A 27,158-nucleotide genomic window follows, 5' to 3' on the forward strand; every position below is an offset into this window, starting at 1 on the left:
CTAGGGTTAAGGTTGTCCTTTCAGGCCCCTAGATTTTATTTTTGGCACCAGTGTCGGTCTTTGCATGGCTCTGCGTTCCTGGCGCGGAAGGCTATGTACAAGAACTGACGTCAGCGCGCGAGGGCGGCGTCTAAGTACTCCGACGTCATCCCGGCGCACGACGCCGACGACGGACGCGGAGCCGCAGACGACGCCTAGCGACGCGCAAGGGGTATTGCTGACGAAAAATCTTCCGGATCCAGTCTGACGCCTGGGGATATTCTAAGGTGAGGAATCTAACTAACTAATGTTTCTTACAGATACATCGTTACCGAAGGTTAGTAACTTGTTCTTATAGCTTCTGTAGTACTTCTAGTAACTGTAGGGCTCACAAAACAAACTGAGTTGTCAGGAAATTCAAGAATAGTTAACTTTATTGGTCAACTCAATTGTGGCTATGTAATCATTCTATCAAGTTTCAGGGGTGTGGAATTTAATGATATATCTACTTGTCCATGGGGCAGGTTGGTTTATAAATCTACTTGTCCTGTAACAATATCCACTTGTCTCTTTTGTGCCATGTAATGTGGCGACAAATTATGGCTGCAATGTCATTATATAACAGCTCTGATATAGCCTCTCTGATTATGCCAGGGCTCATACCATTGTAGGGTATGAATACTAGCCAGTCCCTTATGTTGACCCGTTTCGCGAGTCTACATACTGGGGCTGAAGGTAGCGTCTAGCAATAGTTCCACGGTTGGCATGCCCTTTTGAGTCTGTGCAAACCTACTAACTGTTTTTTTTTTAAACATAATTTTATTGAGTTTCTAAAGTGAACAACAGACAGAAAGCGGTTGTCAATATCAATAACAGCTGCACATTACAAGAAGGCAGTTGCAATGATACAATGTCATTGTCAATATTAGATATACTTGCAAAGTTCCAGAAAATAAGAAGAATCGAAGTACAGCTTACATTACTATTTTTCAGTATGTTGCTGTTATTTGCTCTTTTTTACAATTTTCTTATTTTAGACAAGGCTGAATTGTATTTGTGGAGTTACATATTAATACAAAATAATAAAAACAAATCAGAGAAATATAACGTCCTCAAATAGAGAAAATCGGCGATGTCATAGACAACTGTTGAAAAGGCATGAATATTAGGGGCCTTAGCAGGAGCTGTCTGGATAATCCAAGCTGAACACAGACCCCTAGAATTACCGATAATGGGTGTCTCAGTCTGGCCCCTGCGGGTATACCAAGGACCTAAGAGCAGGATTTTTTTAATTTTTTTATTTATTTTTATTTTAAATCATAGTTTATTGGTTTTCTGAATATTACAACTTCCGCCGACATTAATATACATCAGAACAGATCACTATCGATAAATTCGGCAAAGAAGCACATAAATAATAAACATTGAGACAAATAACTGTGAGTTACCAGTGGCCTAATCCAGAACAACAATGTCCAAGTTCATTTCCGTGGAATGTCCATTATCTTCAACATTTTCTGCCGGTGTCTCATTAGATATGCAATAACAACTTCAAATGCAGAAAATTCCCCCTCCCACCTCCTCCCCCCAACCCAACGTCCCCTCTTCATGCCCTCCCCTCCCCTCTGCCGGGTCAACGTAACTCGTGGTCCATGCATCGATATACTCATGCGGGGCCGCCTTCTGTCTCCCTCCCCTGGGGTCCCCCCCCTCCGCGAAAGACATCTCAGCTACACTGGATATAGTGACTTGGAAGGCCTGTTCCGCTATCTCCTGCATCATCGCTCCCCATGCCAGTAGCACCTCAGGCAGTTTGGCATCCTTCCTGGTACTCCGTATATGCCCCATCTCAGCTAGGGCCCACTCTCGTAAATCGGACCTCCACTTTGCCAATGGCGGTCCCTGTTGTGTTAACCAGTGGATGGCTATGCGCCTCTTGGCAATAACTAGCCCCAGGATCAGGAAGCAAACCTACTAACTTGTAGCTTTTAAGGGTTTTCACCAACTCTTCTCTAATCGTTTCCCATACTGAGAAAGGTTGGAACTTTACTCCTGACAATGGCAGATGTGAAACCTCTTCCTGGATTGGGAAAAAAGTGGTTGGCGAGAAAGTGAACTCACTTTCGCATGAGCAAATTGACACATGAATATTTGCTCATGCTAAAATACATATTTTCTAGGAGTGCTGTTTCTTGGCCTACTTTTGTAAATTCTTGTGAATTCACAAAAGTTGAATTTCTGCACTTAATGCAACAACATATACCATGGGTGCACTTTTGAGGCTTTCTTTAATAATTGGGTCCCTAATTAGGTCTGGTGTTAACCATGACCTTTTGTGTTTATTAAAATTCTGTCTCTCTCTCTCTCTCTGTGTATCGGCTGGCTTCACTGTGAGTGACAGCATTCTGCTCTTTCACAAGGAGCATATCGACACATAAACTAGATTTGCTCAGTGCCAAGAATTACTGTGTGAACTCCCACACCAATAAAGTTTAACAAAATCCATCCCGAAACAAGTCAAACGTTGACTAAACCAAAAGGCTGACCACCAATTTTAGACCTGCCTGCTTTGCCAATGCTTGTTTATTTTTGTTTCCCATAAGCTTATTGAAACTAGTTACACTGATTTTCCATTGTAAATATCGTTGGAAAACTAGCATACATCAACACTTTTTACCAAATGATGCTGCAAAGAAATGGTACCTAAAACTTTACAGTAGTTTAGCTAAAAGTTTTTTTGTGAACATTTTATTTTGAAAGCAAAGACTCCTAAATTTTGCTTTGAAGCTTCTGCAAATATTTGAATCTAATCAGAGAGTATTCTGGGAGCATTATACATAGCCTCATATTGCTAAACATTGAAAACGTGTGCACATATTTTTATGGTGGAACCACTGTTAGTAGTGCAGTCCAAGCTTACAACATTTACTTATAGTGAGAACGCTCACCCTAATAATAAAGGCTTTGCATTAATGAACCATAAATACAAGTTTGAACAGCATTAACACATGGACACAAATATTCCTTTAGCTGAAGACAATGCCCTTCTCTGATCCATAATCCATAATGTGTTACTGTAAACAGGCAGCCAAAGGGTTTATGCTGTAAGGGGTTGGGCCTACTTGTCCCAAGGACAAAATACACATTAAAACTTGTTGCCCTTGACCCCAAACAATATGTCCTGGGCGTCGGGCTATAGGAATTCCACATCCCTGAAGTTTAAAACATTTTAACCTTTAAACAGCAGACATTTGAGCTGGTGAGCATTAAAGATGGCAGTAGATTAGTAATGTATTCTGAAATCCAGCATAGGAATTCTTCCTTACCCTCTAACTGTCTTTCTGGAAGTTAATTGTTTGGTCTCCTGTTTTTATTTCAAAAGGGACTTGTAGGAATTTGGAATTCTCTTTGCAGATATCCTCCCACTTTTGCCCAAATTGCCTGCTAACCTGGCTCCAGTGCTAGTGGTATTTCCCTAAACCTATACACATCACATGTTAATTGTAACCCAGTTGACAAGGACTTTAGCACCACTGTAAGTCTCTGGTATATAGTGCCCCTGGTACCCAGGGTATGGGTACTACTAAAGGTCTCCAAGGATTGCAACATGTATTATGCCACACTAATCACACACAGACTGCATACAGACTGCTATTGCAGGATGTGTGAAATGGTGCAAGCCATTCCAAAAGCCTGCATTGCACACAGGGAGTGGGTGATGCCCAAGTACACTACAAGTACTAATATGTAAGTCACCCCTAAACCAGGCCTCAGAGCCCTATGTCAGGGTGGATTATATTACACGTGAGGGCACATCTGAAGATATGCATCTGTGATGACTAGATCCATTGCTGGACATTGCAAGTGATCAGGAAGCCATGTTAAAGGTATGTACTGGGCACTGGTCATTATGAGCTACCCAGCTACATAATGTCTTCACAGAAAAAACTGGTGTTTGGTATGAAACATCTTGTTTTAATGGTTGTATGGCGGAACCAACCATGCCTTTACTCTGCGGGCAATACAACAAACACGTCGTTACCACGTGTTCTTTTAACACGCAAGTTGTTACAATGACTTGCCTTAGGGAGGCGCTGGACTTTATTATAGTAAAATTTACTATTCCAACTCCAGTTTGTGCAACAGTAAGGAAGGTGTTGAACTTAGATCAAACACCAGTACAACAAAGTGTTCCACAAAGCAAGTCGTTGTAATGATTTGCATGCTAAAGTAATGCATGGTAATGACACATTCTCGTTCCCAAGGTGTAAAGACACTGCGTGGTTCCGACTGCATGGTAAAGGGTGTTTCCCCATCTTAATAAATCCCTACTGATGTCAGTACCGAATTTATGAAGACATGCACCAAGAGGGGCCCACTGAATATCCACTAGTCTCTTAGTGTGCTGACTGGTGTCAACCAGCCTGCCGCCATAAACGAGTTAATGACTCCCTGCAGGTGAGAGGCCAGGAACAATGCTTGTCTGGAGGAAGATGATCACACCTCCGGCAGTATGGTTGGTGAATTTAGCATATGAACGCCAGAGGCTTCAAATCCTTTGCTGCATTTGATATGCAACCCTGGCTTCCCCTAGACCTGGGCAATGCCACCCCCTGCCCTGAGGCTAATTTGTCCCCAGCGCATGTGGCAAGTCAGATAGTCAGAAGGCATGTCACACAGGCTAGGCAAGATCCTTAGATGGGCCACCTGAAGTGGACAGCTGAAGAAGGGTTTCACCATCTTGGTTTTGGTGAAATTAGGAACTTTGAGTCAGAATTATGCCCACTCCTTACAGGAAGTGATCATATAGGACAAAGTAGAGCAGTCATCGGAAGAACTGTGGACTTTTACCCTGAACTTGGCGCCAAACCCTGCCTTGCTGCTGGTACCTTGACAGTTGCACTATCCCGACTCGTGCAAAAGCTGTTAATCCTCCCTATCTCTTGGAGGACTGTTCAGCACTACGCCAACCAATTAACATATCCCTTGGGTGGAGGTGCCATCCCCTTGCAGCTGCAGGCACCAACTGTACTGTTCTGGTACTCTGTTTTTCTGGTCAGTGGGGCCCACTGAGGGAGAATCTCACCAGGAGGAGTTCACCATGGTTCCAGGAGGTCAGTCCCGTCTCTCCAACGAGTTTTGAGATGCTAGACCCTCCAGGAGCCTCCCAACACCAATACCCTGGGTACCAGAGCATTTGCCGAACCAAGGATTGTTGAGTGTCCAGCCCAGACACCACAGCCTCAAAGACCGGCCTGCCGATAAGAGACTTTATGATCAATGAGGCCCACTCTGAGAGTGGCTTTGCTGCCCTATTTTCTTCCCCTCTCCATGTCACCCTAGAACCGTGAGAGCCTCTAACTCCAGCAACATGTTGGACAAAACACAGCTGCACCCGGGTCCCCTAGCCCGGGTCCATGGAAACCAACTGTGTCCCCTGGCCCCAGAGAACCTCACGAGCCGAGCCCCTCTCTGTGTTCTGCTGGACTTGTCCTCACTTGCAGCCTTTTTGTTACCCTACCCTTCCCGTGACTGACATGTAGAGCTCGAGGATACCAACGTGACCAGCGACTCTTCAACTTGACACACCAGGACAGTAAAACCAAACTGCTGGTGGTTCTTTGAACCTTGGCCTCTAAGCACCTTAAGTCCTAAAAGAAACCTTCGACAATCATTTGCAAGTATATGTATGTAGTGCAGGTTTCTCCAATAGGATAACATTGCCCCATTCGAGGCTCATACCTTAAAACCCGTCAATTGAGCATTTTGCTGTTTTACTGTAAAATCGTTATCTCCAAAAGTACTTACTTGATTCAATGATCTTGGTGTCTAAAATTATATAAAAAAATAGTTTTTCTAAATTGGTCTTGAATTTTCTTCTTGTGTGTGTCTCACTTTATTGACTCGGCGTGAAAAACAAATGCTTAACACTGCCCTCTGAGTAGCCTAAGCTGCTCAACCACACAACCACAAATAGAGCACTTAGAATTATTAATGTAAGCCCCATGAACCAATAAGGGTCATCTGGACTTTTTGCATGGTGGACCCTATCATTGGCACTACCACATAAAAATCCAGTTTCCTGCAGGACTCCATGAGACAGCAAAGGTATGAGTGAGGCTTTTGTCTTTCTTTGAACTGTCAACTATTTCGACCTTAACAGTTGCCCTTTTGCACCAAAGAGTTTGCAGAGTACTCCTAGAAGATGAACATTTCACAAGATTGCGTTGCAAGCATGCTTTAATTGAATAATGGTCACGTTGTAATGTTGTTGCTATCGACCAGTTTACTTTGTCATTTAGCACATCCTGACAACCAAACGTTTTACTTTACTACTGTAGTAGACTCCTAGTTGTCTGGATCAAGTGGTTACATTTATGAATATTCATGAGATTTGGATTGGAAATTTCTCCTTTTATTTTGCCATTTTCCAAGGAGAGCACCCAATATCTAGATGATGGGCTCAGGAAAAATATGCCTTTTCTATAAATCTGTATCCCCACTATTTTAATAAATCAGTAATTGGAATTGGTATGTTTTAAACATTTTTTCATACGTTATTTGTTCAGGTTGTTTCTTTGATGGAAGAGGTGCAACAAAAGGATAAAGATAAAGAACAGGTCCTCGACGAGAAGAAAGATCTTGAGCAGAGACTCACTTCTGAGATTCAGGAGCTTGAAAATCAGCTGAAGGCCAGTCTGTCCATATTGGAATCTGTGGAAGGTGAAAAATGTGAAACTGTGCAGAAACTCCATGATCTACAAGAGGTGGTGGCTGGCTTAACTCAAGACAGAAATGAGCTGCAGCAAAGGCAAGAAACTCTCCAAATAGAGAGGGACCAACTCACCGAGGATGTGCAGAAGAGACTTGAACAGGTAAGTGGTTTATAAAAAAAAAAAAAGTTATTCTCTTGCAAGTAGATAAAACATCTTTTAAGTATTAAGTCACTGTCTGAAGTTTGTCATATTAGTACATATCATATACTGAGAATCAGTATTCAGCATAATTTTCTTTGAAAAGTGTATTGAAGTCAATGTTATTCAATCCAACAAGTATTTTTGCAGTGACTCTGCTGCACTAAATCTATACACTTCATTAATGATTTGAAAAATTGCCACATGCTTGCAAAATCAGATGTTATTATTTTCTAATTGTATTTGAAATTGTAAATTATGTGTTCAGTTTGCACACAACTGACGTTCTTCACAAAGTCTCCTCCTGTAGTATAGTTTGACATTTATGTTTTTCTTCTAGTAAGTTATAGAAACCCCTTGAATTCCTTATTTTCATGGACTGCATGTCCAGACCTTCTTGGAAAGCCACCTTCCTGGTAAATGTTACCCTGGCTAAAATAATGAGCAACCCAAGGCTCCGATCGTCCCATTGTAAAGCTATTATAACACAGCAATGTTGTGCCCAAGGTACAGTTACCATTTTCTTTCAACATGCCCACCTGCAAGGAAATGCCTTTTGTATGGTCACTTATGATGCTGCTGCTTTTTTAAAATCTGAGTACACTGAGGCCTGCTATCCAGACCTCCGTGCCAATGCCCTGGCCCTAAAAGGTGTATGTTACATTGGCTATACCCAATTGGCATTGGGAACTTGTATGTATATGGTACCGGGGGTATCCAGAGCATGAAAGTTTGTCACTCCAGGGGTTACGGCACTGGTTGTTCCAGCCTGGGTATGACAGATGTAAAACGAGTCTGTTAGTCATTGCTGACTGGAAGAGCAGTTTTAAAGTGCTAGCCTGGGTTTGCCATTTATACCAGTGGCAAGGCCAAACCTCCATCATTAAAATGTGTAAGTCACCCATATGGCAGGCCTACGAAGCCAAAAGGCAGGGTGCAGCATATTTCATGGGCAGAACATGTATTTTACGTGTTCAGACAGTAAAAATTCAAAACTGTAATTTTTTACTGTGGAAAGGCTTGGGCCTGCAGAGAAGAAGGAATGCTTCCCTCCTGCGGGAACCATACGGGTTTTGGCCCAAACTGGCGAGTTTCACAGCTAAAGCCACCTTTGAAGAGCAAATGGGGACACTTGCATGAGGGACAGCCCCGTTATTTAGGCAGACTAGCTGGCACCTGGGAGGGAGAGTGGAAACCTGTTGTGAAACTGTTTTTTCAGCGGCAAGTAGCCCCCTTGATAGCCACACCTCTGGGTTGGGTTAGGGAGCTGTGGATGCTGAGAAAGAGATTCTGCCATCTTGGGATAGACAGATGCCACACTTACCAGGAAGTGGTCATCAGACTGGAGGGAACATCGTCGTCTATTGGCTATCAATTACATCTACCATGAGGGTTCTTTCTGTGCATAAATCGGGTACCCCTGGCACCCTGAACTCCGATCTGGCCTGGACTGGAAGCATGAACGAAGGACTGCACTGCTGCACCATGAAACTTGCAAAATGAGGCTGTACCAGCATGGAATCACATGCTGAACCTGGTGCTCGCAAAGAAGAGGGAATGTGCCTGCTGTGTCTTCTTCATGGAGAAACTCTCTAGAACCCAGCCAAGGCAAAGATACTCCAAGAGTCAGTTGGCTGACCACCTGTTCACAGCACAGATGAGACACCTGCTGTGGGAAGTTGGTAACCCAGAATCATCAGACTGCCACCGTGAATGAAGCCCCCGAGACCAGGACTGTAGTAGAAAAGTAGGGTCTGCTTTCATGTTTACTCCCACATTTTGCTGCTGTCATACTGTTTTCTGACTGGTCTGACTGGGATCCTGCTACTTTGGACCTCAGTCACTGTGCTTCCTCCCTAAATGGACTATGGTGAGTAAATTGGGGGTATGATTCCAACATGTTTGATGCCACACATGACAAGGTTCATTACGGCCAGTTTAGAGATGGCCATTGCGTAATGAGGCATGGCCACTCTATGTATCTTAATGGCCGATGCACTTACAATCTGGAAGAATGGACTCCGAAGGTTTTAGGGGTGTCCTGCTCATGCAGGGGCACCCTCACACTTAGAACCAAACCTTCAGTATTGAAAGGCTTGCCTTAGGGGCGACTTATAGGTTTTAAGTACAGTGACCTCAGATAGAAGGGAATTTCTATCGGTCATAAGTGGTGCTAACACAGACTGCAATGGAAGGCCTGTAGTCACAATTTGAGTGGTCTCTCATGGGTGGCACAATACATGCTGCAGACCATGGGAGGGAGACCCCTGGTGTACCTATGGCCTGGGTACCTTATTAACATTTACTAGGGACTTACAAGGGTACACCAGTAGCCGATCGGGAGTGTACCTAAGTACCCACCATGTCCAATTTAGGGAAGAAGCACAGAGAATGGGGTCCTGGTTAGCAGGATTCCAGTCAGACTAGTCAATAATCCATAATGACACCAGCAAAGTGTGGGGTTGACCATGAAAGCAGATCCTACTTACTTACACAGGGGATCTGATGGAGACATCTAGCCACAGATTCCTTAGCTTAGAATATCCCCAGGCGTCAGACTGGATTCGGAAAATCTTTTTCCACAGCAGTACCTCTGCACGCCGGGGGGGGGGGGCACCTCGCCTGACGTCGTCCACGGAAGTGACGTCAATGGAGCCTTATAGGCCCCCCTCTGGCGTGCTGACGTCTGTTTTCTTCTTCTCCCCGTCCCAACACAGATCCGGAGAAGCGGTTACCTCTGGCCTGTTTTTTTTTCTTCAGGCCTTCTCAACGCCTTTTGGCGTCCGGGAACAGTGTGTTATGCCTTCGGGCTTCAAGGCGTGTGAATCTTGTACGCTGCAGAGGTCACTATGGATCCACACGCGATCTGTATGTGGTTCTTGGGCGAGCACCACGACTCCGAGGAGTTCGATGCCTGCCGGCGGCTGAAGCTGAAGTCCTTGCGGGAACGGCACATGAAGTTCCTGTCCGCCTGGATGTCCCGTTTGGAGGCCGTACATTGCCGTTCTCCTTCTCGTGCTGAGGGGTCTGTTCAGGACAGGTAGAGGAGCTGCTCCCACGGATGTCGCTCTCCTACTGCAGGTAAGCACAAGAAAAAAGTCACGGAGGTCGCCGACCTCACGCAACAGCGGGACCCACTGCTCCTGGTCTCCACCAGACACGGGCCCTCATGAGTTGACCCCCACTTACCTGCCGTTTCCTTTAGCTGGTGCGAGTAGGGCCTAGATGGAGGCTTTTTCTCAGGCCTTGCTAGCCATCTTTGGGTCACCCCCTCTCCCTGGCGCGCCTTCAGGCCCCATAGGGGTAGGGGTTCAGATCGGAATTTCGCCGGTGGGTTTCGCCCTCTGCACCGGATGCACCCTGACTCCGGTTCAAGAGTCGCTGCAACATCGGAGCATGGCCCGGAGGAGCATCCTGCTCGCACAACCAAGCCGTGTTGTCTTTGCACAGCCCTGTGAGGCTCCCTGCATCGATGCCAGCTGAGGCTGCAGTGCAGATCTGGACTCCGAGTCGACTCAATTCCTCTCCGCAGGTTCCCACCTCGGAGGAGGTTGCGTCGACGCCGGTCTGACACCGGACGGACGAGGCTCCTTTGGGAGTCATCAACGTCGAGACGACACCGTCTTCACGCCTGTGCCATCCCTGGCCGTTCATCGGTTGGTGGACGATATGGAGGCCGAAACTTAGGAGGCCCCTGTGGGTTTGCCACCCCCAGAGTTGTTTCGCTGTCCCTTGGGGCAGGACCCCATCCACTGGCGAGGCCTTGGATGTCCTCAGGCTGTAGAGCCACCACTTTTTGGTCACCTCATGCCGTCCCCTACGGATGACCTGTTGTCACCACCTTGCATGGCCACGGTGGCTAGTGCGGCTTTTGCGAGGGCAGTTCGCAGGGCTGCGTACATTTTACAAGTGCAGCCACCCTCAGTCTCTCTGCCCTCTGAGCCCTTGCTGGATTTACTACACCAGGGACTTGTAGAAGTGGAGCCCTTGTTGCCTTTTGGCGAGTCGTTAAACTACACTCTTTGGGAGACCCGGTGGATCATGCTATTGCACATCGACATCTCTCTGCTCCAGATGACCCTGTTTGTTTGTCCCTCCATCCAAGGGCTCAGGGGCTGGTGAGTCAGGACGCTTCAGTCTCGTTGCCTTCTGCCCCTCTTCCAATACTGCCTCCCAGTTGGGAGTCTCGTGTGACGGTCATGTGTTTGCGTCCACCAGTGCAGGCCTCACATCACTGAACACGTCTTGAGTGTTTGCACTGGCTTTTTCTGCTCTCAGGTATTCGGTTGAGCGCCTCCTCCCTTCTCTTCCAGAGGATCCTCAAACTGACCTGGATCGGTTGATTCGTGATGGCTGGGAAATGGCACAATTTTCCATTCATTTGGCTATGGATACCACTGATTCGGTGGTTCGAGCTATGGCCCGATCGGTTGCTCTGTGTCGCCATGCCTGGCTACGCGATGGCTGTTTCCCTGCCAATGTCCAGGAGCGTCTAAGGAATTTGCCCTTTGATGGGGTCACCTTGTTTGACCGATATACTGACTCCGCGGTTCAGCGTCTCATGTCTGAGTTTCCATGAGTTCCATGGTTTTTAGTCCTTGTTGTGGACTTTGCCTTTTTGTTGCAGTATTATCACTGCTGTCGCTAGTGCTCCGTCTCTGGGTTCAAGACGTCATTACCCAGACAGACTGTGCGTCTTCTCGCCGTCTTGTCCTTCTTTTGCTACAGCTGGCCAGCTGTCTCTGCTTTTCTTTTTGAGTCCTCTGCTTAAGAGCTAGTCACAAGAGGTGTCCCTTGCTTTGATAGGGTTGTGCCATACCCTATGTGGGGTACTTGTTGGCTATTGTATAGCTGCTCTTCCTGACACGGGGAGTTTCAAAGGCTTCTGTGGAGCCTTCTTCGGAATGATTTTTTTCTGTCTATACTGCAGGTCACCTGATTCGTTCCGCTCTTCCCACTGTGATAGGATGTCCCCTCTGGTGAGGTCCACGGGTTTGGAGTGGCTCTCTCCTGGGGCTTCTGGGTTGTCGTCTACGGGTTGGTCTGTATCTCTCTCCTACCTCTCTGGAGGCACACTTCCCTGAAGTGTTGTTTGGGTTTCTGCTACTCCATGGCGTGTTTTCTCAGCTTCACTGTGCTCTTTTTGCCTGTTGGCATGTGCCCCTTGGGGGCGTGTTTTGTTCGGTTCTGGAACAGTTTCTCTGTTTGTTTCCACACAAGATATGTTTGCTGTCATAGGGTGCCGGCAGTACCCTTGTGCCCCTATCTTGGCTACGTTCTATTGTGGTTCATTCCTGGTGTGGGGAAGTGCTTACATCTTCTCTCTTGGCTCGGGCCCAGTGGGGTTTTTGTCTATGGGCAGTGGAATGTCCGCCCGCTACGTCACTGTTGTGCGTTGCCTTGTTTTCTAATTTCCATGTGCATTTCCCTGGCAGGGACTCCTATCCCCCTGATATTGCCACTCAGAGGGTTAGGTGCTTCTGCTCCTGGTCTCTACTGCTGGTTTTTGTCCCACTGTGGACTAGTGGTCTGTGTTACACTCCAGGTGTTTCTCTGGTTGTGGGTTCTCAGTCGACACAAAACGCGATATTGCTTTTCTGTTGGACTTATGTCGGTGTATTTTTCACTCTTACCTCGTGAGTGTAGTGGTCAGGGTCCCCGCCTGTCTCACGGGAGGCCAGGGTTCCTTCCCTGTTGATGGGATGCTATCGCTTTTTTGGTGTCTTGACCTAGTTGTGCCCTGCTTCACTCTGGTGCTGTTGGTATCTCTTGTGGAGTCTTTTTGTCTGGGGTATGCTCTACGAGTTCTTCCCCCTTGCTTTCAATTTGTTTATCTATGCGTGTGTGTGTATATATATATATATATACATATTCACTGAAAAAAAACATAGGTTTCAGGGGCGTTATAGTTAGTTGGATATTTCACTTGTACAAAACCATTGAAATTCCCCCGTTTTACTTAGTTCAGCTAACTATAACTCGCGCGCCCGCAATGCACTGCTGATGACGTCATATATTACATCACTCATAACATGGTCAGTGACATCACTCATGACATTTCAAATTACATCATCCTTGTGAGAGTGGCAGACCTCCTCTCACCCTAATATAACCGCGTGAGTTATAGTTAGCTGAACTAACTATAACGGGAAATTTCACTAGTTTTGTACGAGTGAAATGTCCAACTAACTATAACAGCCCCTGAAACCTATATTTTTTTCAGTGAATTTCTAAGGTTTTTTAAATGCTAATTTCTAACTATAACGTGTCTGAAACCTATGGTTTTTTTCAGTGAATTTCAAAGGTTTTTTTAAATGCTGGTTTCTAACTATGCCTACAGAGGTAGGACATGTGATGAAAGAAGAAACAACACACAGAAAGAAAAAAAAGAAATGCAGAAAGAAGCAACAGAAGTCCTCAAAGATGATGAAAAGTGCAGGACGAAGCAAGACATGTGCAGAAAGAACCAACAGAGGAGCAGAAAGAGGCCTTGTTACAAAATCATCCTGTGCCCACAACTGTTTCAGACGGGTACTGGTGTTAACTGACTGACTAACCAGGCCTAGAGCCAGTGCCATGCTAAAAGACACTTAGAATACAGTGAAAACACCTACATACACTAGGGAACATTATGCGTTGGGGTACCCCTGTGATTAGCATGACCTCCTCTGTAAGCCCCTAGTACATAATAGGGCAGGGGGATTAAAACTACCTCTTAAAACGCGCCACTGGGTGCGTTTACACACTGGTGAAGGGAGGGGGAGCCTGAAGTGACGTGTGCAAACACGCCCTGTGGGCGTTTTAAGTTGGGGGATATAGTCCCCTTGAATCCTGAGGGTCCCTGGGGGGCCAACTAACCCACCAGGTATGTCCAATAAGTGCCACAGAGTTGCATTACAGAGAGGTGTAAAATGGGGCATGGCCTCGGACCACCTCTCTGCAACGCAGCTCTGTGGTGCTTACTGGAGGTACATGGTGGGCTAGTTGGACCCAGGGACAGATCAGCGGACCCTCTGCGCATCCCGCGATGTTTTAAAAAAAAAAAATGTTTTTGGGCCCTGGGGTTCCTTGTGGGACCCCCTGAGCAGGCCTAGGGGGTCAGAGTGTTTCTACCCTATCCCCTTTTTGTGTTTGGCGCATTTGTTTTTCTCTCTTCTTGTGCCTCGGTTCTACCGAGGCACAAGATGGCTGCCAACACTTCTTGGTTTGGAGTGTTGACAGCCAATTAGCATGAAGCTTGTGATCGGGAGGGTGCGCGGATCCTCTGCGGCCATATATATCATTATCTTTATTTCTTAATTTCTCAACAACTACTGAGCGGATTTACACCATTTTTAAAAAGGTCGCTTTCTGAGCCAAGCCGTACCTTTTTGCCAAATTTAGTGTAATTCCGTTCAGCAGTTTTTGCTATAACAATGTCTAAAATGTCCTATGGGAAAATGATTTTTTCATCACTATTTTTTGAATTTCTCAGTAACTACTGAACGGATTTACACCATTTAAAAAAAGGGCGCTTTCTGAATCAGTGGCTACCTTTTTGCAAAATTTGGTGTAATTCCATTCAGCAGTTCAGGCTGTAGCGGTGTCTAACATTTCCTATGGGAATTAACATGAGAAAAACGCGTTTTGGGACCCCCCTTTTCTCTCAGCCCCCGCTTGACGTATCACCCCCAAACTTTCAGGATAGGAGCTGACCAGACCGGGCCATTAGTTTTGAAAATTGTGCGAAGATTCGTCAACTGGCGCCAAAGTTATTGGGAATAGAATGTTAAGATTTTCCTATGGATAATAGGTCCTAACTATAACTACCTACTGGTGACCACATATATCTGCCACAATGAGTGCACGCTTAGTAGGTTTTTACTTGCCCTAGTATTGGGGGTCTTTACCCCAGATCTCTCTCATGGGAGCGAGCCCTATGTGTCGCCCCGGTTTTTCCTTCAATGTTTGTACCTCTGGGTACGGTTAGCTGTTTGACTACCTGATGCTTCAAGTCTTTGGCTTTTGCATAGGTGTGGTGTAGTTCTCATGGTACATACTGTCTCCTTGCGTGTGTATCCTGCCATCCACATGCATGTTTCTCCTGGTAGTCACGGTTCTGTATATCTAGGGATGGTGACGTTGTTCCCTCGCATTCCTTTCTTGGCATCCTCTGTGATGTATTCTTACTTTGTAAGCTTTGACGCTGTCATACTGTCTTGTCCCTTCTCTGGGACTGTGTCTATTGCGGAGCCATAGGATCTGGTGCTCAGTTGAACTTCTTTTTTGGCAGAAGTTTATACACTTTCTTCCATTATACCTTGTTGGTTCCATGTCTTCCTTTAGTTCCTGCCTGGACGAGTGACGTCTCGTCTGTCCTCTGCAGGGTTGTGGTGCCCCTTTTTTATAGCTCCCCTGCAGAGATTCATTGGTTTGGTGTCAGCCGCGCTGGCATTTGCTGTCCCCACTGTGTTTTGGTCAATGTAATTGACAGCTTAGTTCTCTTTTGAACTAGGAGGGTGTTCAGTCGCAGACCCACCTCCAATTGGGTATGTCTTTGGTATTTATTCTAAGTTAAGGAATCTGCGGCTAGATGTCTCTATCAGATGAATTAGTTACTTACCTTTGGTAACAATGTATCTGGTAGATGCTAGCCGCAGATTACTTAACGCCCACCAATCCTCATCCAGCTCATTAAGATTTATCAGTTTTAAGATTTTTTCCTAATTTCCTTCACCTCTGTCTGTATTAGGATGCTTCAGGCTTTGTCTATGGGTTCACCTTTCACCTAATTCTTGTTTGACATGCTACTATTAGGGCCTTCTTTTCCTAAGGTGGTATGTCAATTTCTCATTGGCCAATCTATTACCTTGCCATCAATCTAACTATTGCTGCATCCTCTGCTTATGAGAATGGTACACTGCATCATCTAAATCCTCACGGAGCTCTGTTTCTACATTGACGTGACTGAGGAAAACTGCTTGAATAATCTGCTCTTCCCTGTCTACAGTGGCCCTCAGAATGGGGCGGTGAACCTGAGGCAGTTTCCTGCTGGATTGTCTTCTGCATGAGAATCTGCTATAACCTTCGCCAAGAAGGAGCCCATTAACTGCAGCAGGGCCCATACCACCAGGCTGATGCTGCCTTCTTTGGTCTTTTCTAGACTGTCCTGGACACCTTTTGGGGCCCTGCATAAGCTTTGATCCACATCTTCACCAGGCATTACTGTCCCAATGTTGAAGTATGCATGGGCGACCAACATTTCCAGATTTGTGTTACAAGACTTATTGTTTGATTGACTCACCAGACCCACTGCTTGTGTAATGATTCAAGAGGTGAGGAATCTGCAGATAGTATTAACCAGAACTCATTACTTACCCTCTGTAACTAACTGATGGATACTATATCCTTGCACATTCATGACTGACCCATCTATTATCTCTTTTTGAGTAGTCTTGAAGTTTAGCAATTAAGTTCCAAGTTAGCTCTCTGCACTGCATTCAGTCTTTTCGATCTCATCTACACCTCTGAGGGTGTGGAAAGAGGATGGGCGTTGGCCCCAAGATGCTGGGCTACACTATTTATGGGCTGTGATTCCATAACTAGGGAGTATCTTGAGTAGATTTAGAGCCATGACTGCAACTGTTTGTGCAGAAGAGCTATTTCAACATCTTCTGGATCCTTTTAATCACCTGTAGGAGGTTCAAGAGGTGTGGAATCTGCAGGTAGATAGAGACTCCACCAACAAAGATCATTACCAAAGGTTCTTTGAGATCAGGTGCGTTTTTTGGAAAACACAGTTTGGAGATGCGAGGATTTCTTCCTCTAGAGAGAATCAGAGCTCATTCCCCCCAATAGAAACCTTATCCGTGAGATGTTGTAGACCTTACATATTGAGAGCAGGCGAGACAATAGGATGTATGAGATACTTTCTACTGTGTTGCCTATGGTTGTCCTGGTTCCATTTCTCTTCATATGTCAGCTTTTGTCTGCTCATCATCAATTGCATGTAAAGCCAGCAGGGAATTGAGGTGTCATGCACCGCATGAGAGGTTTTATTTGGTGAATTGAGGTTGTGTGGGCTTGCACACTTCTTTTGTTAAATAGTGATCTGATAGAGACATCTAGCTGCAGATTCCTTAACTTAGAATTATCCCCAGGCGTCAGACTGGATCCGGAAAATTTCTTGCAGCAGCACCTCTCCGCTCTGGGGGCAGCGCCACACGACCCCGCCTGGACATCGTCCATGGATGTGACGTCAGCGAGGTCATATAAGTCCCTCCCGGCGCGCTGACGTCAGTTTCCTTCTTTTCCGTGTGCAACGTGGATCCGGAGGACACGGTTCCTCTGGCCTGTTTTCAGGCCCCTTTTGACACCTTCGCATCTGGAACAGTGTGCGATGCCTTCGGGCCTTAAAACGTGTACCTCCTGTTCCCGGCAAATGTCTGCGACGGACCCACACCGTATCTACATATGGTGTCTGGCCGAACACCACGACGCGACGAATTGCAACGCCTGCCAACAGCCCAAGCCGAAATCCCGACTGTAGCGCCGAATTAAGTTACTTTCGGCTCGCCTGTCCCGGTCGGAGTTGACACAGCCCCTGGCCTCCTCCTCCTAGAGGCAGTGGGTTCCGTTTGCGGCATCGCTCGCCCCTTCCCGGCAAGTCACGGCGCATGTCGCCGAGGTCCTTGACCTCCCTCCCTTCCTTCTGTTGTCAGGGGCACTAGTTCCCGGATCTCTCCGGACGTGCGCCCCCAGGAGTCCTCCCTCCACTATCCGCCTTTCCCGGGCGTGGGGGTGACTCAGAACCAAATGGCGGACTATGCTGCAGCCTTGCAGGCCTCCCTTGGTTCCCCTTGTAGGAGAGTAGGGTCTGCAATCCTATGATCACCCAGATTTTTTGCTTTTGCTTCATTGGTTTACGACTTTCTCCGGCGGTGGGCCTGCCAATCAGACCCACAGCCTAGCTGTTCTCTCTCGAAATTAACACACATGTACGTTAGGTGCATCCACTAATTGGAACTGGGCCACCTTGTCAGTCCCTGTCTCAGCATACCACAGGTATCCAGGGCATCGGTGTACCCAGGGCCTACCAGGGGCTGAAGCATGTATTATGCCACCCCTGGAATGGCCGCCCAAATCTGACACAACTGGCTGCACGACAGCTGGGGCCACGTGGTGTAATCACCCGTTGCTGTAGGTGTAGTATTCCTACACCTAAACCCTAAAATGGACACATGGATTCCTATCAGTCACTCCTATAGCAGGCCTTATCAATCCTGAAGGCAGAGTGCAGGGAATCATGTGGGACGGTGCTCTGGCGCGAGCTGAGCCCGTCGACGGCTTGCGGAACCAAGTCCTAATGGCCGTTCCATGGTGACGCGGGCCAACTACTTTTAATGCATTATAATCCTTGCGGTTATTTGCTAACTTTGGCATCGCATCACCTATACATGTCGAGTAAGGTGTCATACGAATGGGAATACGAACCCCTCGCCAGTCCTGGTGACGGGGTTAGCATTCCCCCCTTTTAGAGGGACACGACATGGAAGTAACCTTGAACCCCGGTTAAAGTTGACTCAAGCCTCAGCATCACAAAATGGATGCTGCCACCAGACACAAGTCTGACCTCCTGCTGCTGGGGGACCTTCCAGCAGGGGGAGCCTGGACAAAGGGTTTCCTGTCGAGGGCGGTGTTAGCACCGTCCCAGACAGGGTTTGTGTATCCCAGGTAGGCAGGGCTGAAAGGAAGGTGATTGCCAGTGGCACCCCGGTGCTCACTGTGCATAGCCCGGCTCAAACCAGTTTCGGGGGCACACCAGCCCCTGAGCTGGCGCGAAGCCGGACAAAGGATAGGGGTGTAACCACCCCCCTCCTGACTCCACCCATAGGTAGAACCTAGTCACGGGCCAGCCCCTTTTCTTAGAATAAAGGTAGGAGCGAGTCCCCTTCCCAAATTGGATAATAAGATAATCGGATAACTCCGAATCACGAACTACTTTCCACGAAAGGAACTCTTGACTATTTCTGAAGACTCTCCCTTGTGGCTAAGGAGTAGCCACCCTGCACCAGCAGGCACCATCTAAGCGCTTGCGGTTTGCTGTAAGTCTCTCCTACGGATCAAGACTGCCCAGCTCGACGAGACCCGAGTACCCTGCCATCTCTGACCTTTTACCTACCTCATCAGCCCAGCTGAGAGTCGTAGGTGTGACGAGACCTGCGGGACCGGCTATCTTCAGAACCTGCACGACGCTCATCTAGCACGCCCACCGAGGGACCCTCGAGTGAGTGCACCTAGGGTTTGAGAAGCCCTAAACCCTGAGCAGCTCCAGCATCGAAGTCTGTCTCCCCAGCATCCACGAGATCTGCGTGGGGGCCCTTCCGCTCCTTGTTGTTCACCGCGTTGTGCGACCACTTGCCGACCGGCTTGTGGCCCTCTTCACGACGCACCACAATTGTTTCATCACTAGTCTGGTTGCTCCAGACTGGCTCTTGCTCCCCTTCAACAGAGGAGTACCACGGACCCTCCTGGTCCACTCCCGACGCCATCTTGACTCCCCCGCTTGGGTTGCCACTGCCAAGATCCGCTGCCCCTGCCTGGGCCCAGCATCATCGACAGCAGACACCTTCGTGGGACAGCTCGCCCTCCATCCTGGTCGCCGCCGCGCCTCCTGGTCCGAGGAACAGCCGAGTCCGACGTCACCCACTCACCTGGTCGAGGTGACTTCAGCCGGTACCCTCCTGGTACCCACACGATCGCTGGCTAGCGGTTGAGAACTGAGTCCCCTCTGCTTTCAGGTTTCCTTCATCACCGATCCAGGCTTGGATCGCTCCGAACATCGTCACTGGTCGCCTGCCAGCAACTTCTTCTTTCAGGCTCCTGAGACTACACGAGGACTCCCGACATCTTGCCGAACTTCACGCAGCCGCAGCCTCCGGGCGAGGGAACTCGAGCATCTCGGTGCTCCATCGCAGGTTCGCTCTACAAGTGTCCAGTTCCTTTTTCGTTTAGTCCCACTGATCGGATCACTCCGGAATCAGTACCTCCAGACTCTAACCATTCGCATTTCACTGTTAGTGTAGATGGTTTCTCGTGCCCCTCGGGCATTTGTGTAAAGTGTGCAACTGAAGTATTTTCCTAAGAGTTTTGTAGTGTGCTTAGCTCCCTGACTCATAAAGAGCCAGGGTAGTCTTGTTATAAATAAATATCCTTTTATTTTCATACCAACTTGTGTGGTGTCTTTTCACTTGGTGTTCAAGGGGTATATGTGATGGTAAACAGCTGGCTTAACACGCCCTCTAGAGTTTAGCCTAAAGACTGCTCGTATCCACGCTACTAGGATAGCTGGTCTAAAAGGTTGACTTACAACCAATCATCAATAAGGGTCGTTTGGAATGATACACAGTGATCACTAGAATAGTGAGCACTACATATCAGGCCAACTTCTCACACCCCTCCTCTCCTTGGGGCGTCCTCAGACCCTCCGCTACGTGCAGGGTCTTCGGTGGCCATGCCGGTGGGTTTGCCCCTGGCGCCTATTGAGCCTCTTTCCTCTAGGGATGATGGAGATATGGCCTTGTCAGGGTGCGGCCCGGCTGGGTCCCCCTCTGCGATTCATAGCACCCCACTGCGCAGCATAGTCCAGTGGGGCTCCCTGTGGCGTCGCAGGTGGTTGCTGGTGCTCGCAGCTTGGCTCCGAGAACTCCTCGGCCTTCCGGATAGGCGGTTGCCTTTTCGGAGGCTGAGCAAGCGCCGAACCTGGCTCCGGCTCCATCCCTTACTTCGGAGCCGGAGCCTATTGTGGTTGAGGCAGAGTCGGCGCTGGACGAGGCAGAGTCGGCGCCGGACGAGGCGGAGTGGGCGCCGACCGAGGACATCCTGGTGCCGCCTTGACAACGGATCATTGACTCCTCTCCGGAGGCTTTCGGGGGGAGTTCGGTGTCAGCCCAAGGTCTGTCAACGCCGAATCCGTCAATGCCCCCCCCCCCCCTCCCCCTTGGCATTTGTGGCTCCTCCGGAACCCCATCATTCGTCCATGGGGCTTCCTTCATTTGGACATTGGGCTCATCCTCCGTTTGTCGGGAGCCCTCCTTGGGGTAGGAGGCTCAGTTTACAGCCCTCACCCACAGATCAGTTGTTGTCCCCTCCTCGGAGGGCTACCGAGGCTGGTGCGGCATTTCTAATAGTTGTCTCCATGGCCACCCGCATTCTGAGTGTGCAGCTCCCTTCGGTCCCTCTGCCTGTTGACCCTCTGTTGGATGTCCTCCACCACGGTTCGGGGAATGGAGTCGCTTCTGCCTTTCGAAGCTTCTCTTTATGATGCCCTTCTGGGCACCTGGGCTGGGCTGGGCCGGCATCAGGTGATCCGGTGGCTCATTCTATCATGCACCACCACCGCCCTACTCCAAACGATCCAGTTTGTTCATCCAGACGTTCAGGGGTTGGTTCTGCAAGCTGCTTTTCCTTCCTTGCCTCAGCTGCTTCTTCCTCCCTCTCGGAAGTCCAGATGGCTGGAGTTGTGGGGTCGTAATATTTTCGCCTCCACTTGCGCAGCACTTCGATCACTCAATACAGTGTGTGTCTTGGCCCTTTGGGACTCTGCAGAGTCTCTTCTATCTTCCACATCTGAGGGTGCTCATGTTGACCTCCTCCATATTATCTGTATCGGCCGTGATCTGGCGGAATTACTATCCGCTTGGCCCTGGATACCTTGGATTCCTTAGGCCGTGCTATGGCTGGTTCAGTTGCACTACGACGGGGTACCTGTATGCTATGGTGTAGCGCCGCTCTGTGCTAGGAAGTGTGGATGTTCCCTTGGGCTCCCTACGCCTACTGACTCAATTTGCTTACCATTGGACGGTTTATAGTGTTGTGCCTTCTGGCACTGTTTCCTACGCGCCACAGGTCTCACCTGGCTTGAGCCTTGCTTGTTTACCTCATTCTCATCTTCTAGGGGTTTTTCTCCTTGTTCTATCTCTTTTCAGAGTATTTCAACATGCTTCAAAATGAAGCTGCCTCCTGCCCCAGGTGCATCGGTGGGTCCTCCTATCGTACCCTCAGCTGCCTTGTCTCGTGGCTTGGCCCCTTTTTTATATATATATATATATATATATATCTCCTCGGATTGCCCGTTGGGTATCCCTTTCTACACACCTCCGCCTCTCTTCGCTTCTGCGAGGTCTGGTCCTATACCCTTGTGTTTCGGGGAGCAATTGGGTACCGTATACTCAGTCTTGCCATCGTTCTGTAAGACGGTGTTTTTTCTTACAAAGTTTGGGCTGCACTACGGTGCATGTTCCTGCATCTTTAGCAATAAGGTTTCCTAGGGTTTCACTCCCTGAGGTGGGCCTCCGCTCCTGGATGCTCTTTCTAGAGTCTTATCTGTCCCGATCATGTACTGCACAGTCCCTTTCTTCTATTGGGGTGCATTTCCCCTCGGGGTCGGAAGTGGTGGGCTGGAGATCTAATGTTCTCAACGGCTATGTGTGTTCTTCTTCACAGTTCCTAAAGGCACCTTCAGTGCCTCGGATACCACACTCTTTGGATGTGTCTTTTTACTTTGGGTATTACCCTCATTTGTGTTTGGTGTGCCTGCGGGACAGCTCCTCTGATGAAGGTTGTCCCAGGTGCTGCGTTCTGCGCTTCAATCTTCCATGGGTGCGTTCCCCTCCCCCTTGGCCTTCCAACTCACTTGTTGGGCAGTCCCATACTCGGCTTAGCTAAGCCACTTTGTGGTCTCCATAGCTGTCTGCTATATGCATGCTATCGTTGTGGTCCGCCTCGGTGTCCTTTAGCATGGTGCTCTCCGCCTCTGTCGTCTTGGTGTGACTAAGGGTGCACTTGGCATCTTCTGTTCTCGCATGCCCTTTTGAGACGTTGCTCAGTTCCTTCTTGCCTCCTGGATGCTGCTTGTCCGGCCTTCCTTGCAAAGGCTCCCCTGTTGGGCTCTGGCTACGTCCATATTGCCCTCTAGCTTTCGTTGGTGCACCATTAAGCTCTGGGAGTTGTTCCTCGTTATGTACTCCCTCTAAAGTTCTGGGATATGGCTTAGTGCAGTTTCTACATCTCATGCTCACACGGGTATGGTCTTGCGCCATTCTGTCAGTCTTGTAATACCTGACCTCCCGTTGTCTTTTGCTCTCTGAGCTGCTTGGGTTGCTCAATGGCTTACTCCACAGCTTTACCCATAGTCTGTCCTTTTGTGGCTGGCTTAGTGCTTTCGGGCACTTTCTATTATTCCGTCGCAGACCCACCTCCCCCTTTGGGGTATGGCTATGGTATCTATTCTAAGTTGAGGAATCTGCGGCTAGATTTCTCTATCAGATGTACGAGTTACTTACCTTCGGTAACGATGTACCTGGTAGAGACGTTTTCTAGACGCAGATTCCTTAACGCCCACCCATCCTCCCTGTTCTGCGAGGACCTTGCCAGGTGGGTTTCTCCGCTTTGCCTCCTTTCTGTTGGCACTGGTCTTCATTCAAGGTGTTCAATTTGGTGCAACCCTTTTATGATTTACAATATGCAGCCACCTTCCTCCAGGTTGCTTCTCTTCCTGTGGAGCGGTGCTTTTTGCTTCGCCTTCATCAGGAGATTCGTCTTCCTTTTCTCTGCATTCTTCCACCCTGGTTCTTCCAGTATGGAATCTTCTCCTATTGCTTGTCCTCCCTCCCGCCTCCTCTTTCTACTTCAGGATCTTGTCTCCTGTTCAGTCCTCCTTTTGGGATCTGCTGGGCTATGTTTCAGCTTTCCATTGCTATAGGGGAAGTGCCATTCTTGTAATGCCTTCTCACAGTAGATTGTTGTTCTTCCTGTGCTCCGCCCTTGTAGGCCGACACAGTTCTACAATGTGTTAAGACTGTCTTTGTCTGTCGGGATAATCTTCCCTTGTTACTCAGCCTCTGGGGAGGGTCCACTCTTCGCTTTGCGGGGTTGTCTCTCACAGTGTTGCTATATCCTTTACTTCTTGGTCCGTAAATAGACTGTTTCTGATACTGTCCTTTATGATGGTGTTATGCACCATCCGATTTCTTCGTCTTACTGATTTTTTCTCCTTTGCACACTGTTCCCATACTTTTAATAGTTTTGTTGGTGGCTCCGCATTGTGCCGCAGAAAAGTTTCCCCAAAGAAAACTGACGTCAGCGCACCGGAAGGGACGTATATGACCTTGCTAACGTCGCGTCCGTGGACGACGTCAGGGCAGGGTCGTGTGGCGCTGTACCCCGGCGCGCAGAGGGGCTGCTGCAAGAAATTTTCCGGATCCAGTCTGACCCCTGGGGATAATTCTAAGTTAAGGATTCTGCGACTAGACAACGTCTCTACCATGTACATCGTTAGTGAAGGTAAGTAAAGTGTACTTCTACAATGTAGTTTCTATGCCCACCATTATATGGCAGAACACCTATGTGTTTTTTATTATTCCAGCTGTCTGATCTGAGGAAAGAACTGCAACAGAAAATAAATGAGAAAGAGGAAGTTATGTGTGAGAAAAAAGAACAAGAGCAGAGATTGTCTTCAGAGATGAAACAGCTTGAAGAAAGATTAAAGGCCAGCGAGTCTGCACTGGAATCAGTGAAACTCGACAATTGTGTTGTTACTCAGAAACAGAAGGAAGTACAGGACGGTGCTTCTGATTTAACAAACGTGATAGCTGAGCTGGAGCAGGTACAAACCACTATGAAAGTGGAGAACGAGCAACTCCGTGAGGAAATTGAAAGAAATGTTACACAGGTGAGTCATTTTCATAAGAATGTCCAATTAGTTTGTTTTCTGCTATACAAGACCTAGCTTCCCAATAATGTAAGTTGGTAATAAAATCTTGGTTGAATTCATATAAAAATAATTGGCTCTCTTGCTACTCAATGTTAACTGTTCTGCTCTGTTGTCTTTCCAAGTAACTTTCTTTTCGTCTGATACTTATTGCTCTCTTATGCATTCATTCCTAGCGCTAACAATCCACCTCAATCCGAGGAACACCCATTTACAAAGGTGGGCCTTATAATAGGGCATGAATTAGCTTTGTTTCTTTGCAGACATTTTGATTCATCCGAGTGATCCTGGACACCAACTTTTATGGACGTTTCCCCAAAAGAGAGATTGTCAGTGAGGTTTGCTAAGTTGATGACTTAATGTGTTCTTCTAGTGCCTCAGGGATGTCTATTTATCAGAAATCAAATATATAATAAGATAGCAGACAAGCAAACACTCCCTTTCATTTTCCTTCTCATCTTGGATTGATGGACCTCACTTACCAAGGGAGAATTGTTTAATAATCACACTTGTGTTCCAGCTGTTAGAAGGGACGCTTGCTAGGGGATATAGGCGACACTGGTCCATGGTCTCAATGGGAGAATCTGTCTCGTATGATCCTTGGAGAGTCGAGAGTTATCACATTGACTTTGAAAACCTTTTGTCCTGTTGCAAGATAAGGAAGTCTAACTGACACAAGAACCATTGATTAAGTTTACAAGCTGGGTCGGGAGGAGGCATGCTCTCCAGGCCCTGTTGTGAAAAGGCCATTCACCTTTGGTGATATTTCGGTCTGTCATCAGCGCCTACTGTGAACACAGCAGCCGATGATGTAAGTAGGCTTCTGTGAGCCAACCACAAGTGAAACTGTGCCTAGAAGTGCTTGCTCATTTCAAGATGCTGGTAGTCCCAGATAGGGTCCATTTTTATATGCCGAGCATCAAAAACTGTTTGCTTTTCTATTGAGTTCCCAGCACCAAGATACTGACTAGAATGGAATTGGGAATTCAACCGTGCTTTCCTTCTTATTCAGAAAGTAATTTTCTGATTGATACTTCTAGCTGCAGATTCCCCACTTCTTGATTTACTAGACTTAATACAGAAAGTTGAAATAGCTCTCTAGGTGGTGCCTTGGCTCAGACTCTTTTGGGTTCCACCCCTGGCATGACATCACAGACAGACATCAGTTTATATCTGATAGACATCTAGCCGCAGATTCCTTAACTTAGAATATCCCCAGGCGTCAGACTGGATACGGAAAACTTTTTGCAGCAGCACCTCTGCGCCCAGGGGGACGGCGCCACATGACCCTGTCCTGACGTCCACGTACGTGATGTCAGCAAGGTCATATAAGTCCCTCCCGGTGCGCTGACATCAGTTTCCTTCTTTTCCGCGTGCAACGCGGATCCGGAGTGAGCTGTTCCTCTGGCCTGTTTTCAGGTCCCTTTTTTGATGCTTCAAGGCTGGAACAGTGTGGAATGTGCTCGGGCTTTAAATCCTGTACTTCCTGTTCGCGGCAAATTTCCACGACAGACCCGCATCTTATTTGTATGTGGTGTCTGGGCGAGGACAACGACTCCAGGGACTGGGAAGCCTGCCAACACCTTAAGCCGAAGTCCAGTCGGGAGCGCCAGATGAAGCTTCTTTCGGCACGACTGTCCCGGTCGGAGTCGTCTCGTCCCATGGCCTCTTCAACGTAGTTTCGCCGTCGGTTGCCCTCTGGGGCCCGAGGCTGTCGTTCACCACTTCTTGGTGAGTTGCGGCGCAGGTCGCCGAGGTCCTCGACCTCCCTTTCATCTGTTGTCAGGGGCACTGGTTCCTGCAATATTCCGGACATGAGCCCCCGACAGTCGTCCTCCCCTCTATCAACCATGTCCAGGTGTGGGGGCGACTCGGGCCCAAATGGAGGCTTATGCTACGGCTTTGCAGGCCTCCCTTGGGTCCTCTCCCGTCCCTGGGGCATCCTCAGGCCCTCCCCTATCTGTGGGGTCCCCATCGGACTGGCCGGTGGGTTCGCCTCTGGCATCAAATGAGCCTTTACCCTCCAGGGATGTCGGAGATGTGGTATCGTCAGGGCCCAGTCCGGCTGGGTCCCTCTCTACGATCCATATGGCGTCGTCAGGGTGCGGCCCAGCTGGGTGCCTCTCTACGGCCCATTGCACCCTTGCCACACCGCGTAGTCCTGTGGGGCTCCCTGTGGCATCGCAGGTGGTTGCTGGTGCTCAAAGCTTTGCTCTGTGCACACCTCGGCCTTCTGGGCAATGCGGCCGCATGTCTGGAGCCCGATACGGCGCCATTCCGGTGCCGTAGACTTGCCTCCACTTCTTTCTATGGAGTCGGAGCCTGTTGCGGTTGAGGCTGAGGCAGCGCAGGAGGTTTGCCTCCCCCCCCCCCCCCCCAGGCTCCAGCACCTTCTCCTTCTTCGGAAGGTGAACTTATTGCCTCCCCGGCTCTGCCTTCGCTTCTTCCTTCGGAGTCGGAGCGGGTCCGGGTTGAGGCTGTGCCGGTGCGGCGCCGGAGGCTTGCATCTCCGGCGC

The 27,158-nt window shown here is 48.3% G+C and overlaps 1 protein-coding gene across 2 annotated transcripts in view; it reads left to right on the forward strand.

The window, feature by feature from the left end:
- CENPE (centromere protein E) overlaps nt 1-27,158 on the forward strand; it is a 1,911,253-nt gene that overhangs the window by 901,581 nt on the left and 982,514 nt on the right. For both annotated transcript variants that reach the window (XM_085641421.1, XM_085641422.1), the window contains exons 40-41: nt 6,549-6,854; nt 24,298-24,603. In XM_085641421.1, the coding sequence (XP_085497547.1) occupies nt 6,549-6,854; nt 24,298-24,603 (612 nt within the window). The remainder of the gene's footprint in view (nt 1-6,548; nt 6,855-24,297; nt 24,604-27,158) is intronic.

Source organism: Triturus cristatus, chromosome 2_2, assembly GCF_964204655.1.
Source record: "Triturus cristatus chromosome 2_2, aTriCri1.1, whole genome shotgun sequence".
NCBI classification, from domain to species: domain Eukaryota; kingdom Metazoa; phylum Chordata; class Amphibia; order Caudata; family Salamandridae; genus Triturus; species Triturus cristatus.